Below are 16,330 nucleotides of genomic sequence, written 5' to 3'. Positions count from 1 at the left end.
CTTTAAATAGGTACTGGCCGTTGGTAACTTCGGCCTTGTCTGGAAAGGAACAAACAAAATCTGTATTGGGAGATTTTTTTTAGGGGGTCTGTAATGTCATTGTTGTTTAAAGTGGTAATCTGCAGTTAAAATAATAACAATGGGGCTGGAGAATTGTAACCACTCTCAAATTCATCGACAGAGCTATGGAGGCCAGGACTGATATATTTTAATATTTTGGTTTCTGATGGGGTACAAGAGTTGAACTAGGCTCATAAATGGTAATTTATTTTCTTCAAGAATCAATGGGTACCTATCATTAATTTATAAGTCCAAAAATGTATGTCACAACTGCAGATTGCCCCTTTAAGTGTCTAAAGTGAATTAGAATAACAAATGGGAAGTCAATAAATAGTTGGTGTGAGTCATTGTGTAACTATTATCCACATTTTTCTTCACTGTTCTTAGTAGGGAGGAATATCAACTATCCTAGACTTGGTTAGTTGGACAATACTTACCTCCACTTCCACACATACAGTGCCTTGCGAAAGTATTCGGCCCCCTTGAACTTTGCGACCTTTTGCCACATTTCAGGCTTTAAACATAAAGATATAAAACTGTATTTTTTTGTGAAGAATCAACAAGTGGGACACAATCATGAAGTGGAACGACATTTATTGGATATTTCAAACTTTAACAAATCAAAAACTGAAAAATTGGGCGTGCAAAATTATTCAGCCCCTTTACTTTCAGTGCAGCAAACTCTCTCCAGAAGTTCAGTGAGGATCTCTGAATGATCCAATGTTGACCTAAATGACTAATGATGATAAATACAATCCACCTGTGTGTAATCAAGTCTCCGTATAAATGCACCTGCACTGTGATAGTCTCAGAGGTCCGTTAAAAGCGCAGAGAGCATCATGAAGAACAAGGAACACACCAGGCAGGTCCGAGATACTGTTGTGAAGAAGTTTAAAGCCGGATTTGGATACAAAAAGATTTCCCAAGCTTTAAACATCCCAAGGAGCACTGTGCAAGCGATAATATTGAAATAGAAGGAGTATCAGACCACTGCAAATCTACCAAGACCTGGCCATCCCTCTAAACTTTCAGCTCATACAAGGAGAAGACTGATCAGAGATGCAGCCAAGAGGCCCATGATCACTCTGGATGAACTGCAGAGATCTACAGCTGAGGTGGGAGACTCTGTCCATAGGACAACAAGCAGTCGTATATTGTACAAATCTGGCCTTTATGGAAGAGTGGCAAGAAGAAAGCCATTTATTAAAGATATCCATAAAAAGTGTCGTTTAAAGTTTGCCACAAGCCACCTGGGAGACACACCAAACATGTGGAAGAAGGTGCTCTGGTCAGATTAAACCAAAATTCAACTTTTTGGCAACAATGCAAAACGTTATGTTTGGCGTAAAAACAACACAGCTGAACACACCATCCCCACTGTCAAACATGGTGGTGGCAGCATCATGGTTTGGGCCTGCTTTTCTTCAGCAGGGACAGGGAAGATGGATGGAGCCAAATACAGGACCATTCTGGAAGAGAACCTGATGGAGTCTGCAAAAGACCTGAGACTGGGACGGAGATTTGTCTTCCAACAAGACAATGATCCAAAACATAAAGCAAAATCTACAATGGAATGGTTCAAAAATAAACATATCCAGGTGTTAGAATGGCCAAGTCAAAGTCCAGACCTGAATCCAATCGAGAATCTGTGGAAAGAACTGAAAACTGCTGTTCACAAATGCTCTCCATCCAACCTCACTGAGCTCAAGCTGTTTTGCAAGGAGGAATGGGAAAAAATGTCAGTCTCTCGATGTGCAAAACTGATAGAGACATACCCCAAGCGACTTACAGCTGTAATCGCAGCAAAAGGTGGCGCTACAAAGTATTAACTTAAGGGGGCTGAATAATTTTGCACGCCCAATTTTTCAGTTTTTGATTTGTTAAAAAAGTTTGACATTTCCAATAAATGTCGTTCCACTTCATGATTGTGTCCCACTTGTTGTTGATTCTTCACAAAAAAATACAGTTTTATATCTTTATGTTTGAAGCCTGAAATGTGGCAAAAGGTCGCAAAGTTCAAGGGGGCCGAATACTTTCGCAAGGCACTGTACATTATTACTGTATATTACAGCAACGATTTATGGACCTGCACGAGCCAAACAGGGCTTACTGCTTGTTGTCATTCATAGGTGTGGCTGATCGTGTGTCCATCTGTTACTGTGTATTGGTTGTTTAGGATATTCTCACACACACTATTTTCAAATGGATCTTATTGTTCACATTGTGCCTTCCCTTCAACAGAACGTACACATAAGAACATTGGCTGACGACATGGTAGGGCGTCCTGTTTTCATTTCTGTGTGTGTTTTGTTTTGCATCATCGTCTTTGTGTCATGGCAGCACAGGAAGATGAACTGACATCTGTGGATTGATCAAGGAAACCAGGGTTACGCGGGGCCTTCTGTTAACCAAGTTGGGTTCCTGTATGATTGTCTTTACAGTATTTGATGAGTATGTTATGTACCCAAACAATAACGTCCTTTAATATGAAAAAAGTTTAGATCTATTTAAAAAAAAAAAAGCCAAATCAGTCAAATATTACAGGAATGAATCCAACAGTATTCTGAATTGGTTAGGATTACATGTTTTATTTGTTACACGTTATTCCTCCTAATAATTTAACAAAGAACAAGTGCACTGTCTTTGGGTCACCAGTCATGTTCACCATCATTGGTTTGACTTGCCCTGATCCTTCCACAAGATTTCAGTGTAGATTCAGGTGTGACATCATTGATTTAATTTCCTTTAGTCTTTATTTGTCTTATTCCATTTCATATGTATTTGCACTCATCCATTCCGCACCAGCATAACCCCTAAACCCATATAGCTAATACTAATGATGACTGACTAACAGCGTGGACTTACCCTCTTCTGACTCTGTAACAAAGGTGTGTGCTGCTGGCAGCATCTCGTTTCAACTTATTCTGTCTTCCGTCATCAGACCTGAATACATATGAGATGCTCTTGATTTAACGTTTGCAGTTGCCACTTTTGGAGCTATTCCATTTGTTCCATTGCACCAGGCAAATTAAATAATGTACTGCTCAGGTATCTGTATTCATCGGTGTAGCTAGAATAGCTGAATACAGTGAGGAGAGAGTATCTTTCTAATGTAGGTATGTTCCTCTGTACTGTACTACAGACTCTCATAAGTCTGTGATATTGAACAAATATACTATTAACCCTGTAAGGTTAAGTGTGAAGGTGAGTCAAATCTATGACTCTCACTGTAGTTTACAGTGCACTGTTTTATTATGTACTATTTTCATTCAGATAGACATGAACTGTACAGATGAATAAATCAAGGCCAGTTTGAAAGAAATGGAGCAAGCAACGTTACCCATTTTTCACGCACATAATTTAATCTAACAGAAAAGATGAATGATAAAACATAATGAACGAACACTAGGTCTGTCCCTTGTCATAGGCAAACACTTTACTTTAGCCGTCTTGTGGTACCACCCCAACCTGGAATTGAGCCCAGCTGTTGCTCGTTTACAGGTTGGGAAGGAGATGGAAAGACATGTCAGGGAAGGCATATGACAGCATTACACAACCTTACAGTATGTTAGCATTCAGAAAGCCTAACGCCAAGGGCAATACTCCTAGATAAAGCCTATATGTCACTATGTAAGCATTCAGAAAGCCCAACGCCTAGGGAAATACTCCTAGATAAAGCATATGTCACTATGTAAGCATTCAGAAAGCCCAACGCCTAGGGAAATACTCCTAGATAAAGCCTATATGTCACTATGTTATGTAGGCATTCAGAAAGCCCAACGCCAAGGGAAATACTCCTAGATAAAGCCTATATGTCACTCTGTAAGCATTCAGAAAGCCTAACGCCAAGGGAAATACTCCTAGATAAAGCCTATATGAACACTCTCCAAGATCGCATAGCAGTTCAGACGTCTTTTGTCCTCGTCTTGTCGTGTCCTGTATATATATGTATATATATATATTTACAACTTTTTTCACATACATTTTATTTTTCATCAACTCATCTTCAAAACACTCTCCTTTATAAACAAGTATTATTTACCTCAGATCTGTAATCCTCCAAGAAGCTAGCCAGAAACTCCAAGAAGCTAGCCAGAAACTAGCCAGAAGCTAGCCAGGAGCTAGCCCAGAAGCTAATCCAGAAGCTAATCAGAAGCTAGTTAGCTTCTTTACTGGCAAATCGTTAGTATTCAGCTAACCACGGTTTGTGGTCATCGGCTATCCTTTGGCTCGAAAATCTATCGAAAATCTATCGCCAGTTTTGTACGGCGCAGCGCGGCTCGGAACGGAACATACCGGACCAATTTTTCTCTCCATGTCCCTGGATTTCGACTGCTCTCTGGACATTCATGCCCGGATCTCAAAGCTAGCTAGCTGCTAACCGTGTGACAATCGGCTTTCGTCGATTCCGGAGCAAGCATCGGTTGTTCCGGTGCTAGCCAGCTCCGTCAATCACTCCTGAATTCCATCGTTCACTCCTGGGCTGCGGTCACCTATCCGGACCCGTTTTGCTGCCTACGCGGAGCCCCACCGGGCCTTCACAACATGCCTCTCCTTAATGTCAATATGTCTTGTCCATTGCTGTTCTGGTTAGTGTTTATTGGCTTATTTCACTGTAGAGCCTCTAATCCTGCTCACTATACTATACCTATTAGTTCCACCACCCACACATGCAATGACATCTCCTGGTTTCAATGATGTTTCTAGAGACAATATCTCTCCCTTCATCACTCAATACCTAGGTTTACCTCCACTGTATTCACATCCTACCTTACCTTTGTCTGTACATTATACCTTGATGCTATTTTATCGCCCCCAGAAACCTCCTTTTACTCTCTGTTCCAGACGTTCTAGACGACCAATTCTTATTGCTTTTAGCCGCACCCTTATTCTACTCCTCCTATGTTCCTCTGGCGATGTAGAGGTGAATCCAGGCCCTGCAGTGCCTAGCTCCACTCCTCGCGCTCTCTTTTGACGACTTCTGTAACCGTAATAGCCTTGGTTTCATGCATGTTAACATTAGAAGCCTCCTCCCTAAGTTTGTTCTATTCACTGCTTTAGCACACTCTGCCAACCCGGATGTTCTAGCTGTGTCTGAATCCTGGCTTAGGAAGACCACCAAAAATTGACATTTTAATTCCAAACTACAACATTTTCAGACAAGATAGAACTGCCAAAGGGGGCGGTGTTGCAATCTACTGCAAAGATAGCCTGCAGAGTTCTGTCCTACTATCCAGGTCTGTACCCAAACAATTTGAACTTCTACTTTTAAAAATCCACCTCTCTAAAAACAAGTCTCTCACCGTTGCCGCCTGCTATAGACCACCCTCTGCCCCCAGCTGTGCTCTGGACACCATATGTGAACTGATTGCCCCCCATCTATCTTCAGAGCTCGTGCTGCTAGGCGACCTAAACTGGAACATGCTTAACACCCCAGCCATCCTACAATCTAAACTTGATGCCCTCAATCTCACACAAATTATCAATGAACCTACCAGGTACCTCCCCAAAGCCTTAAACACGGGCACCCTCATAGATATCATCCTAACCAACTTCCCCTCTAAATACACCTCTGCTGTCTTCAACCAAGATCTCAGCGATCACTGCCTTATTGCCTGCATCCGTAATGGGTCAGCGGTCAAACGACCTCCTCTCATCACTGTAAAACGCTCCCTGAAACACTTCAGCGAGCAGGCCTTTCTAATCGACCTGGCCGGGGTATCCTGGAAGGATATTGACCTCATCCCGTCGGTAGAGGATGCCTGGATATTTTTTTTAAATGCCTTCCTAACCATCTTAAATAAACATGCCCCATTCAAGAAATTTAGAACCAGGAACAGATATAGCCCTTGGTTCTCCCCAGACCTGACTGCCCTTAACCAACACAAAAACATCCTATGGCGTTCTGCATTAGCATCGAACAGCCCCCGTGATATGCAGCTGTTCAGGGAAGCTAGAAACCCATATACACAGGCAGTTCGAAAAGCCAAGGCTAGCTTTTTCAAGCAGAAATTTGCTTCTTGCAACACTAACTCAAAAAAGTTCTGGGACACTGTAAAGTCCATGGAGAATAAGAACACTTCCTCCCAGCTGCCCACTGCACTGAAGATAGGAAACACTGTCACCAAGCATTTTTCTACGGCTGGCCATGCTTTCCACCTGGCTACTCCTACCCCTGTCAACAGCACTGCACCCCCAACAGCAACTCGCCCAAGCCTTCCCCGTTTCTCCTTCTCCCAAATCCATGCAGCTGATGTTCTGAAAGAGCTGCAAAATCTGGACCCCTACAAATCAGCCGGGCTAGACAATCTGGACCCTTTCTTTCTAAAATTATCTGCCGAAATTGTTGCCACCCCTATTACTAGCCTGTTCAACCTCTCTTTCGTGTCGTCTGAGATTCCCAAAGATTGGAAAGCAGCTGCGGTCATCCCCCTCTTCAAAGGGGGGGACACTCTTGACCCAAACTGCTACAGACCTATATCTATCCTACCATGCCTTTCTAAGGTCTTCGAAAGCCAAGTCAACAAACAGATTACCGACCATTTCGAATCTCACCATACCTTCTCTGCTATGCAATCTGGTTTCAGAGCTGGTCATGGGTGCACCTCAGCCACGCTCAAGGTCCTAAACGATATCTTAACCGCCATTGATAAGAAACATTACTGTGCAGCCGTATTCATTGATCTGGCCAAGGCTTTCGACTCTGTCAATCACCACATCCTCATCGGCAGACTCAACAGCCTTGGTTTCTCAAATGATTGCCTCGCCTGGTTCACCAACTACTTCTCTGATAGAGTTCAGTGTGTCAAATCGGAGGGTCTGTTGTCCGGACCTCTGGCAGTCTCTATGGGGGTGCCACAGGGTTCAATTCTTGGACCGACTCTCTTCTCTGTATACATCAATGAGGTCGCTCTTGCTGCTGGTGAGTCTCTGGTCCACCTCTACGCAGACGACACCATTCTGTATACTTCTGGCCCTTCTTTGGACACTGTGTTAACAACCCTCCAGGCAAGCTTCAATGCTATACAACTCTCCTTCCGTGGCCTCCAATTGCTCTTAAATACAAGTAAAACTAAATGCATGCTCTTCAACCGATCGCTACCTGCACCTACCCGCCTGTCCAACATCACTACTCTGGACGGCTCTGACTTATGGGACAACTACAAATACTTAGGTGTCTGGTTAGACTGTAAACTCTCCTTCCAGACCCATATCAAACATCTCCAATCCAAAGTTAAATCTAGAATTGGCTTCCTATTTCGCAACAAAGCATCCTTCACTCATGCTGCCAAACATACCCTTGTAAAACTGACCATCCTACCAATCCTCGACTTTGGCGATGTCATTTACAAAATAGCCTCCAATACCCTACTCAACAAATTGGATGCAGTCTATCACAGTGCAATCCGTTTTGTCACCAAAGCCCCATATACTACCCACCATTGCGACCTGTACGCTCTCGTTGGCTGGCCCTCGCTTCATACTCGTCGCCAAACCCACTGGCTCCATGTCATCTACAAGACCCTGCTAGGTAAAGTCCCCCCTTATCTCAGCTCGCTGGTCACCATAGCATCTCCCACCTGTAGCACACGCTCCAGCAGGTATATCTCTCTAGTCACCCCCAAAACCAATTCTTTCTTTGGCCGCCTCTCTTTCCAGTTCTCTGCTGCCAATGACTGGAACGAACTACAAAAATCTCTGAAACTGGAAACACTTATCTCCCTCACTAGCTTTAAGCACCAACTGTCAGAGCAGCTCACAGATTACTGCACCTGTACATAGCCCACCTATAATTTAGCCCAAACAACTACCTCTTTCCCAACTGTATTTAATTAATTTATTTATTTTGCTCCTTTGCACCCCATTATTTGTATTTCTACTTTGCACATTCTTCCATTGCAAAACTACCATTCCAGTGTTTTACTTGCTATATTGTATATACCTTGCCACCATGGCCTTTTTTGCCTTTACCTCCCTTCTCACCTCATTTGCTCACATTGTATATAGACTTGTTTATACTGTATTATTGACTGTATGTTTGTTTTACTCCATGTGTAACTCTGTGTCGTTGTATCTGTCGAACTGCTTTGCTTTATCTTGGCCAGGTTGCAATTGTAAATGAGAACTTGTTCTCAACTTGCCTACCTGGTTAAATAAAGGTAAAATAAAAAATAAATAAAATAAAACTCTGTAAGCATTCCGAAAGCATAACGCCAAGGGAAATACTTCTAGATAAAGCCTATATGTCACTATGTTATGTAGGCATTCAGAAAGCCTAACGCCAAGGGAAATACTCCTAGATAAAGTCTATATGTCACTATGTAAGCTTTCAGAAATTCCTAATGCCTAGGGAAATACTCCTAGATAAAGCCTGTGTCACAATGTAAGCATTCAGAAAGCCCAACGCTTAGGGAAATACTCCTAGATAAAGCCTATATGTCACTGTTATGTAGGCATTCTGAAAGCCTAACGCCAAGGGAAATGCTCCTAGATAAAGCCTATATGTCACTATGTAAGCATTCAGAAATTCCTAATGCCAAGGGAAATACTCCTAGATAAAGCCTATGTCACAATGTAAGCATTCAGAAAGCCCAACGCCTAGGGAAATACTCCTAGATAAAGCTTATATGTCACTATGTAAGCATTCAGAAAGCCCAACGCCTACACACTTTGGTAACGCCACATTCTTTCCCCTTCAGCGTGACCGGATCACCAGTTTTCGGAAGACTGGGAATAAAAAGGACAAGCCCCTGATACAGCACTCCACAGACCCTCTGTCCACTCAGGTAGAGATGCCCATGCCCCAGCCCCTCTTCGACGACCGCTCCATGAACCTCTCCGAGAAGGAGATCAACGACCTCTTTGAGAAGATGATGGTAAGTCTGATACTGTATATTTCCTTTTGAACCGAATGTGTATACAGCCACCTATAGCCACCACTATCCACAGTGCTCTCCTATAAGAGTTCATGTACAGAGTCCCTGTGTGGATATGTACTAAAGGATAACTATTGCTCCCGGTCCACCTTCCACCACTACTTGAACCATAAAGACGTAATGGGTAGAATGGACATGGTTACTGCTTCTACGTCTTCAACTCCCTGTGGGGCCTTTTCAGTACTAGCTACCAATCACATTGTTATTTTACTGTTCACCAGAGTCTCTGATCTTTAAGTGGACCTCTGATTTCCACTGGTTGTCATAGTAATGATACAATTAGATGTGATGTGTTGACAGCTTGCTGTGGCACATTAAACCAACTCTTGCCAAGGAAATGTAGGAGGTTTCTATTCTATATATTCACATGTCAATGTGGGTGCTTTTGTGTCTCAAACTATGCCCCACACTTCTCTTTCTTGTAAGCTGCAGGCAGAGAGCTCTGTGCTCAGTCTAAGCCTCTACAGAACAGTACTTACCTGGTTCACTGCACAGAGCTGAGTCACAGCTCCGAATTCACACTGACGCTTAGCATAGAGAGCACATTGATCACAAAGAGAGACAGGAGGGAGCTTATCAGTGTAACACTATCGTGACTTCTCAATTAACTCTGTAACTCAAGTTCACTTGACTCAGCCCTCATTCCAACAGAGTGCTCCATCAGAGCTACAGAGAGCGCCATCAGAGCTCCAGAGAGCGCCATCAGAGCTCCTTAGAGCTACAGAGAGCGCCATCAAAGCTACAGAGAGCGCCATCAGAGCGCTCAGTCAGAGCTACTGAGGGTGCCGTCAGAGCTACTGAGGGTGCCGTCAGAGCTACTGAGGGTGCCGTCAGAGCTACTGAGGGCGCCGTCAGAGCTACTGAGGGCGCCGTCAGAGCTACTGAGGGAAAGTGTGTTTAAATAATTTATAAGTTGTTAACAATTTCTGCTAGTTAGTTTTTGCTGCCATGTGGGTTTTAGCTTGCTTGTGCCTGCTAACGGAGGACTGTTAATTCACCTGTTTCCATACGTTTAATTTCTCTTACAAAGGAGTTGTTTAATCTAACTGCTTAACTCTTTATCTGTACATGGAATTGTATATATTTATTTATTTTTACTCATATTTTCTCATCTTTACAGGAAAATGTCACGGGCACTATCTTATGTGTGGAGACATTTCACTGCAGCTAATGTTGAAGGAAAAGCTGTGTACATTTGCAAATACTGTCCCAAATCATATGTGAAGAATGCAACAATGATGCAAAATCATCTGGCCAAGTGCATAAAATTCCCTTAGCGCTCAAAACAAGCAACATCTGACAAAAGTCTCTCTACTTCTATTCGAGGTGAAAATGATGAATCAGACACCTTATCGATAGCAACAGCTCATGGTCCTCCTGGAATCATACGTTTTTTTTTTACTCAATGGAGGAACGTAGTCAGAGAAATGCTGCTGCATGTCTTGCGAGCTGTGTATGCAACTTGTTCACCTCTAATCCTCATAGGCAATGTGTATTGGAAGAGATTTCTAAATGTTCTTCGCCCAGCATACACCCCTCCAACCAGACATGCTTTATCTACTCATTTGCTAGCTGCAGAGTTCAACAGAGTTGAAGTGAAGGTCAAGCAAATCATAGAGAAAGTAGACTATTGCAATCATCTTTGATGAGTGGTCGAATGTTCGTGGGCAAGGAATAATTAACTACATCTCCACCCAGACACAGACATACCGGTCTCTACATGAGCTGAGCTGAAGGCAGTCATCAATGACCTTGTACCACAGAAGGTATTTGCACTGGCGACAGACAATGCTGCGAACAGGCAGGCTGCTTGGTCTAAAGTGGAGGCGTCCTGGAAACACTCTACAAGAGAGCTAAGGAAATGGTTAGGTATGTGAAGGGTCATCAAGTTATAGCAGCAATCTACCTCACCAAGCAAAGTAAGAAGAATAAGCGCACCAGATTAAAGCTGCCCAGCAACACCCGTTGGGGTGGTGTTGTCGTCGTGTCTCCTGGAGGGGCAGGAGTCTTTCCAAGAAATGGCCATATCACAGTCGGCCGATATGGAGAGCCCCATCAAGAGGATCCCCCTGGATGACGTACAGTGCCTTGCAAACATTTTCACCCTCTTGGCATTTTCCCATTTGGTTGCATTACAACCTGTAATTTAAATGGATTTTTATTTGGATTTCATATAATATAATACACAAAATAGTCCAAATTGGTGAGGTAAAATGAAAAATATTACTTGTTTCAAAAAATAAAAAAATGGAAAAGTGGTACGTGCATATGTATACACCTCCTATGCTTTGAAGCCCCTAAATAAGATCTGGTGCAACCAATTACCTTCAGAAGTCACAAAATTAGTTAAATAAAGTCCACCTGTGCACTATCTAAGTGTCACATGATCTGCCACATGATCTCACTATATATACACCTGTTCTGAAAGGCCCCAGAGTCTGCAACACCACTAAGCAAGGGGAACCACCAAGCAAGCAGCACCATAAAGACCAAGGAGCTCTCCAAACAGGTCAGGTACAAAGTTGTGGAGAAGTAAAGATCAGGGTTGGGTTATAAAAAATATCCAAAACTTTGAACATCCCACAGGGCACCATTAAATCCATTATTAATTTTTTTTAAGAACATGGCACCACAACAAACCTGCCAAGAGAGGGCCGCCCACCAAAACTCACGGACCAGGCAAGGAGGGCATTAATCAGAGAGGCAACAAAGATACCAAAGATTACCCTGAAGGAGCTGCAAAGCTCCACAGCGGAGACTGGAGTATATCTCCATAGGACCACTTTAAGACGTACACTCCATAGAGCTGGGCTTTACGGAAGAGTGGCCATAAAAAAAACTTTGGTGTTTGTCAAAATGCATGTGGGAGACTCCCAAAACATACAGGAGAAGGTACTCGGGTTCGATAATTTGATCAAATGAAGCTTTTTGACCATCAAGGAAAATGCAAACCCAACACCTCTCATCATGTGAACAAGGGTAGCTGTGTTCCCACATACATCCAAGGAAGGACATTGCTTTATAAAAAAAGAATAGTAAACCCCCCCCCGCCCATAACCCCCCCCCACACACACACACATGGCTTTAGTAGGAGAGGACATGTTGATCAATGAGCTTTCCGATGGGACTCGCTGGGTAAAGCTCAACATTATCCCCTTGTGTGGTTCTGCTTGACTTAATGAAAGGAGAGGAAAAGGGATGCTTGACATTCCCATCAGTTTTACGGTTGTTTGTTTGATTTATACTGTGAAGCATTTGATCATCACAGAGATTAGTCATTTTGTCACTGGAGCATATGCTATATTAACCCCAAGTACTAAGTAGGAGCATGTACTACACTGAACAAATGCAACATGCAGCATTTCAAGGATGTTAAAGTTCATAAAAGGAAATCAGTCAATTTTAAATAAATGAATCAGGCCCTAATCCACTGTTAGTCACTGATGCCTTTAAAACAAAGGTAGGGGAGTGGATCAGAAAACCAGTCAGTATCTGGTATGACCACCATTTGCCTCATGCAGCGTGACACATCTCCTTCAGATAAAGTTGATCAGGCTAGAACATGCTCAATAACAGGTATGTAAACAACATTTGAGTGAAAAAAGCTTTTTTTGTGTATCAAACATTTCTGGGATCTTTTATATCGGCTCATGAAACGTGACCAAAGCTTCACATGTTGCGTTTATATTTTTGTTCAATATACATTTACCCCAAGTACAAGGTAGTCTGATTAGCCTTGCTTGAGGGAATAGCGTCGTTGGACCTTTAATAATCCATAGGTTATGTAAATTGAATGGCTTATGGATGAAAACTTTGGAAGCTTTTCAGTATGGGTATACTGTACCATACTGTAAGTGCTCACCCTGCACCTTGTTGATGAGACTTTTTTGTATGTTACGTGTTAAGTTAAACTCGTACCCGTCTTGTTGTATTTTATTCATTGACAACAGTAGCGCGTTTAACACCGTCCAACCCCACTTACTGGTTGATAAACTGGTGAATTTAGGTGTCAACTCTTTACCGATCAAGTGGGTTAATAGTTTCCTTGTGAACCGTACTCCTCAACAAGTGAAGTTTAACTCCGCCATCTCTACGTCTAGAACGGTGAGTACAGTAGCGTACTTTCACCGATACTGTACCCAAATGATTGTCAAGCCTCTGACTCAACCCACAAGTTAAATATGAAGATCACACTGCTGTTGTGGGTTTCCTCCAGCCAGACCAAGCCTCTCTTCAAGGTTATGACAGAGAAATGTCAAAATTCATCCAGTGGTGTGCAGATAACTTTCTTGAAGTAACCGTTAAGAAAACAAAAGAGATGGAAATTTATTTCAGAAGGAAAAAACTACCCCCGCCAAAAATCAATGGGAAATCAGTCCATAGAGTGACCACATATACAGTTGAAGTTGGAAGTTTACATACACTTTGAAGGTTGGAGTCAGGTTGGAGTCATTAGAACTCAATATTCAACCACTCCACAAATGTCTTGTTAACAAACTATAGTTTTGGCAAGTCGGTTAGGAAATCTACTTTGTGCATGACATAAGTAATTTTTCCAACAATTGTTTACAGACAGATTTATTTAACCTATAATTCACTGTATCATAATTCCAGTGGGTCTGAAGTTTACATGCACTAAGTTGACTGTGCCTTTAAAAAGAAAATTCCAGAAAAATTGTCATAATTATGTCATGGCTAATTGACATCATTTGAGTCAATTGGAGGTGTACCTGTGGATGTATTTCAAGGTGTACCTTCAAACTCAGTGCCAAACGCAGTGCTTGACATCATGGGGAAATCAAAAAAAAAAGCCAAAACCTCAGAAAATAAACTGTAGACCTCCACAAGTCTGGTTCATCCTTGGGAGCAATTTCCAAACGCCTGAAGGTACCACATTCATCTGTGCAAACAATAGTACGCAAGTATAAACACCATGGGACTACGCAGCCATCATACTGCTCAGGAAGGAGACTCGTTCTGTCTCATAGAGATTAATGTACTTTGGTGCGAAAAGTGCAAATCAATCCCAGAACAGCAAATGCCCTTGTGAAGATGCTAGAGGAAACAGGTACAAAAGTATCTATATCCACAGTAAAATGAGTCCTATATCGACATAACCTGAAAGGCCGCTCAGCAAGGAGGAAGCCACTGCTCCAAAACCGCCATAAAAAAGCCAGACTACGGTTTGCAACTACACATGGGGACAAAGATAGTACTTTTTGGAGAAATATCCTCTGGTCTGACGAAACAAAAATAGAACTGTTTGGCCATAATGATCATCGTTACGTTTGGAGGAAAAAGGGGGATGCTTGCAAGCCAAATAACACCATCCCAACCATGAAGCACGGGGGGTGGCAGCATCATGTTGTGGGGATGCTTTGCTGCAGCATGTACTGGTGCACTTCACAAAATTGATGGCATCATGAGGTGGAAAAATTATGTGGATATATTGAAGCAACATTTCAAGACATCAGTCAGGAAGTTATAGCTTGGTTGCAAATGAGTCTTCCATATGGACAATGACCCCAAGCATACTTCCAAAGTTGTGGCAAAATGGCTTAAGGACAACAATGTCAAGCTATTGGAGTGGCCATCACAAAGCCCTGACCTCAATCCCATAGAAAATATGTGGGCAGAACTGAAAAGGTGTGTGCGAGCAAGGAGGCCTACAAACCTGATTCAGTTGCACTATGTCAGGAGGAATGTAACTAACCTGTTGTGGGAAGCTTGTGAAAGGCAACCCAAAACGTTTGACCCAAGTTAAACAATGTAAAGGCAATGCTACCAAATACTAATTGAGTGTATGTAAACGTCTGACCCACTGGGAATGTGATGAAAGAAATTAAAACTGAAATAAATCTTATTTATTATTCTGACATTTCACATTCTTAAAATAATGTGGTGATCCTAATTGACCTAAGACAGGGATTTTGACTAGAATTAAATGTCAAGAATGGTGAAAAACTGAGTTTAAATGTATTTGGCTAAGGTGTATGTAAACTTCCAACTTCAACTGTAAGTACCTGGGAATCGAAATAGACTAACTGAAATTCAATGACTGCCTTTGCAAAGATAAATTGCTACAGAGAATATATATATTTTTTACGCACACTGAACCATTTTAATGTTGACCGCCATATCTTACATATGTTCTATAAATCTGTCCTGCAGAGTGTGCTGTCCATTGGTCTGATTTGCGCGTTCGGTAACATGCGAGTGCCAGACCTAGTCAAGCTTCAGCGCTTGATTAAGACGGCAGGAAGGATAATTTGGTATAGATCAAGAATCAGCCACCAGCCTATACACAAAACTCTTCCTCCTAAAACTTGAAAGAATTTTACAGGACAGTGCTCATCCCCTTAGCTCAAAATGTAGTCACAGTAGCAGCCAGACAAGGGGAAAGACACTTCTTCAAAAGAAAACAGATAGATATGGGGACTCTTTTATTCCAACAGCCATTAGGCTGTATAATAAATAGTATGTTGGTCCCTCGAGTATACAGCATATTGCACTTTCACTTTTCATGTCTAGCTATAGCATACTGTCTTTTTATGCTGGTGGAATGATAAAGTTGATCTGAATAAAGTTGATCTGAATCTCCGAGGTCAAACCTGTTTTGCAATTTTTACTCCATAGAAACTGGCCCTGGCTGGCTCTTTGTGTATACTGCCAGATTGAAAATCTAACAAAAAGCTTTCAGCCCATTTCTTTGAAGCAGGCAAGGCTAAATTACCCAGGCTTCATTGCATAGGTCTCTGTAAGTGTAAGTGTGTGGTGTGTGTGTGTGTGTGTGTGTGTGTCTATGTAGCTTTTATCATACAATAGTCTTTATTGCGGGAGCCAAAGATGCTCCTCCCTCTTTTTAAAATTATTATTATTATTTATTTTTTTTAAATCACAAGCCGCTTTGTGCTTTCTTGCCACTTGATGTTTTCTTGCTGCTCTGTGCTTTCCTGCCTCAGCGCACCTCATGCCCTGCCTGTCACTCAGCTCACCTCTCAATTACTGTGTTTGTGCTCACTACGCCGTGACATTAAACTCAGGCTTCCATTTGCTCAGTGACGGAAGGCATGTTTCACGGCGGCTGAAAATGTGTTGCACCGAGAACCCTCACTGAAAGCGAGATTACAGTAATGAATTTGAAGTAAAAGGACTTGTATTACCTTTACGTGCTTTTGAAGCCACGAGCACCAACTTGCCCGTATCTATAGATGGCAGAGCATGTTCACAGCTGAAGTACCACCAGCAGCCTATGTTGAAATGATAATACAACTTGAATTGGAGTAGCTAAGTCTAGTCAAATGCATCATCTTATTCTCAATACTCAATACAGA

At 42.2% G+C, this 16,330-nt stretch overlaps 1 protein-coding gene across 13 annotated transcripts in view; it reads left to right on the top strand.

Moving 5' to 3' along the window:
• Positions 1 to 16,330, top strand: part of diaph2 (diaphanous related formin 2) — a 705,396-nt gene that overhangs the window by 27,497 nt on the left and 661,569 nt on the right. For 8 of the 13 annotated variants that reach the window (XM_090198585.1, XM_090198584.1, XM_090198577.1 and 5 more), the window contains exon 3: positions 8,760 to 8,936. In XM_090198585.1, the coding sequence (XP_090054711.1) occupies positions 8,760 to 8,936 (177 nt within the window). Of the gene's footprint in view, positions 1 to 2,301; positions 2,335 to 8,759; positions 8,937 to 16,330 lie in introns of all 13 variants that reach the window. The other 5 variants (XM_090198581.1, XM_090198578.1, XM_036943144.2 and 2 more) reach the window with 1 other exon arrangement.

Source organism: Oncorhynchus mykiss, chromosome 14 (assembly GCF_057628025.1).
Source record: "Oncorhynchus mykiss isolate SJ-2025 chromosome 14, ASM5762802v1, whole genome shotgun sequence".
Classification (NCBI taxonomy): domain Eukaryota; kingdom Metazoa; phylum Chordata; class Actinopteri; order Salmoniformes; family Salmonidae; genus Oncorhynchus; species Oncorhynchus mykiss.
Note: the sequence above shows the minus strand (reverse complement) of the source record. Positions and strands in the feature narration are given on the sequence as shown.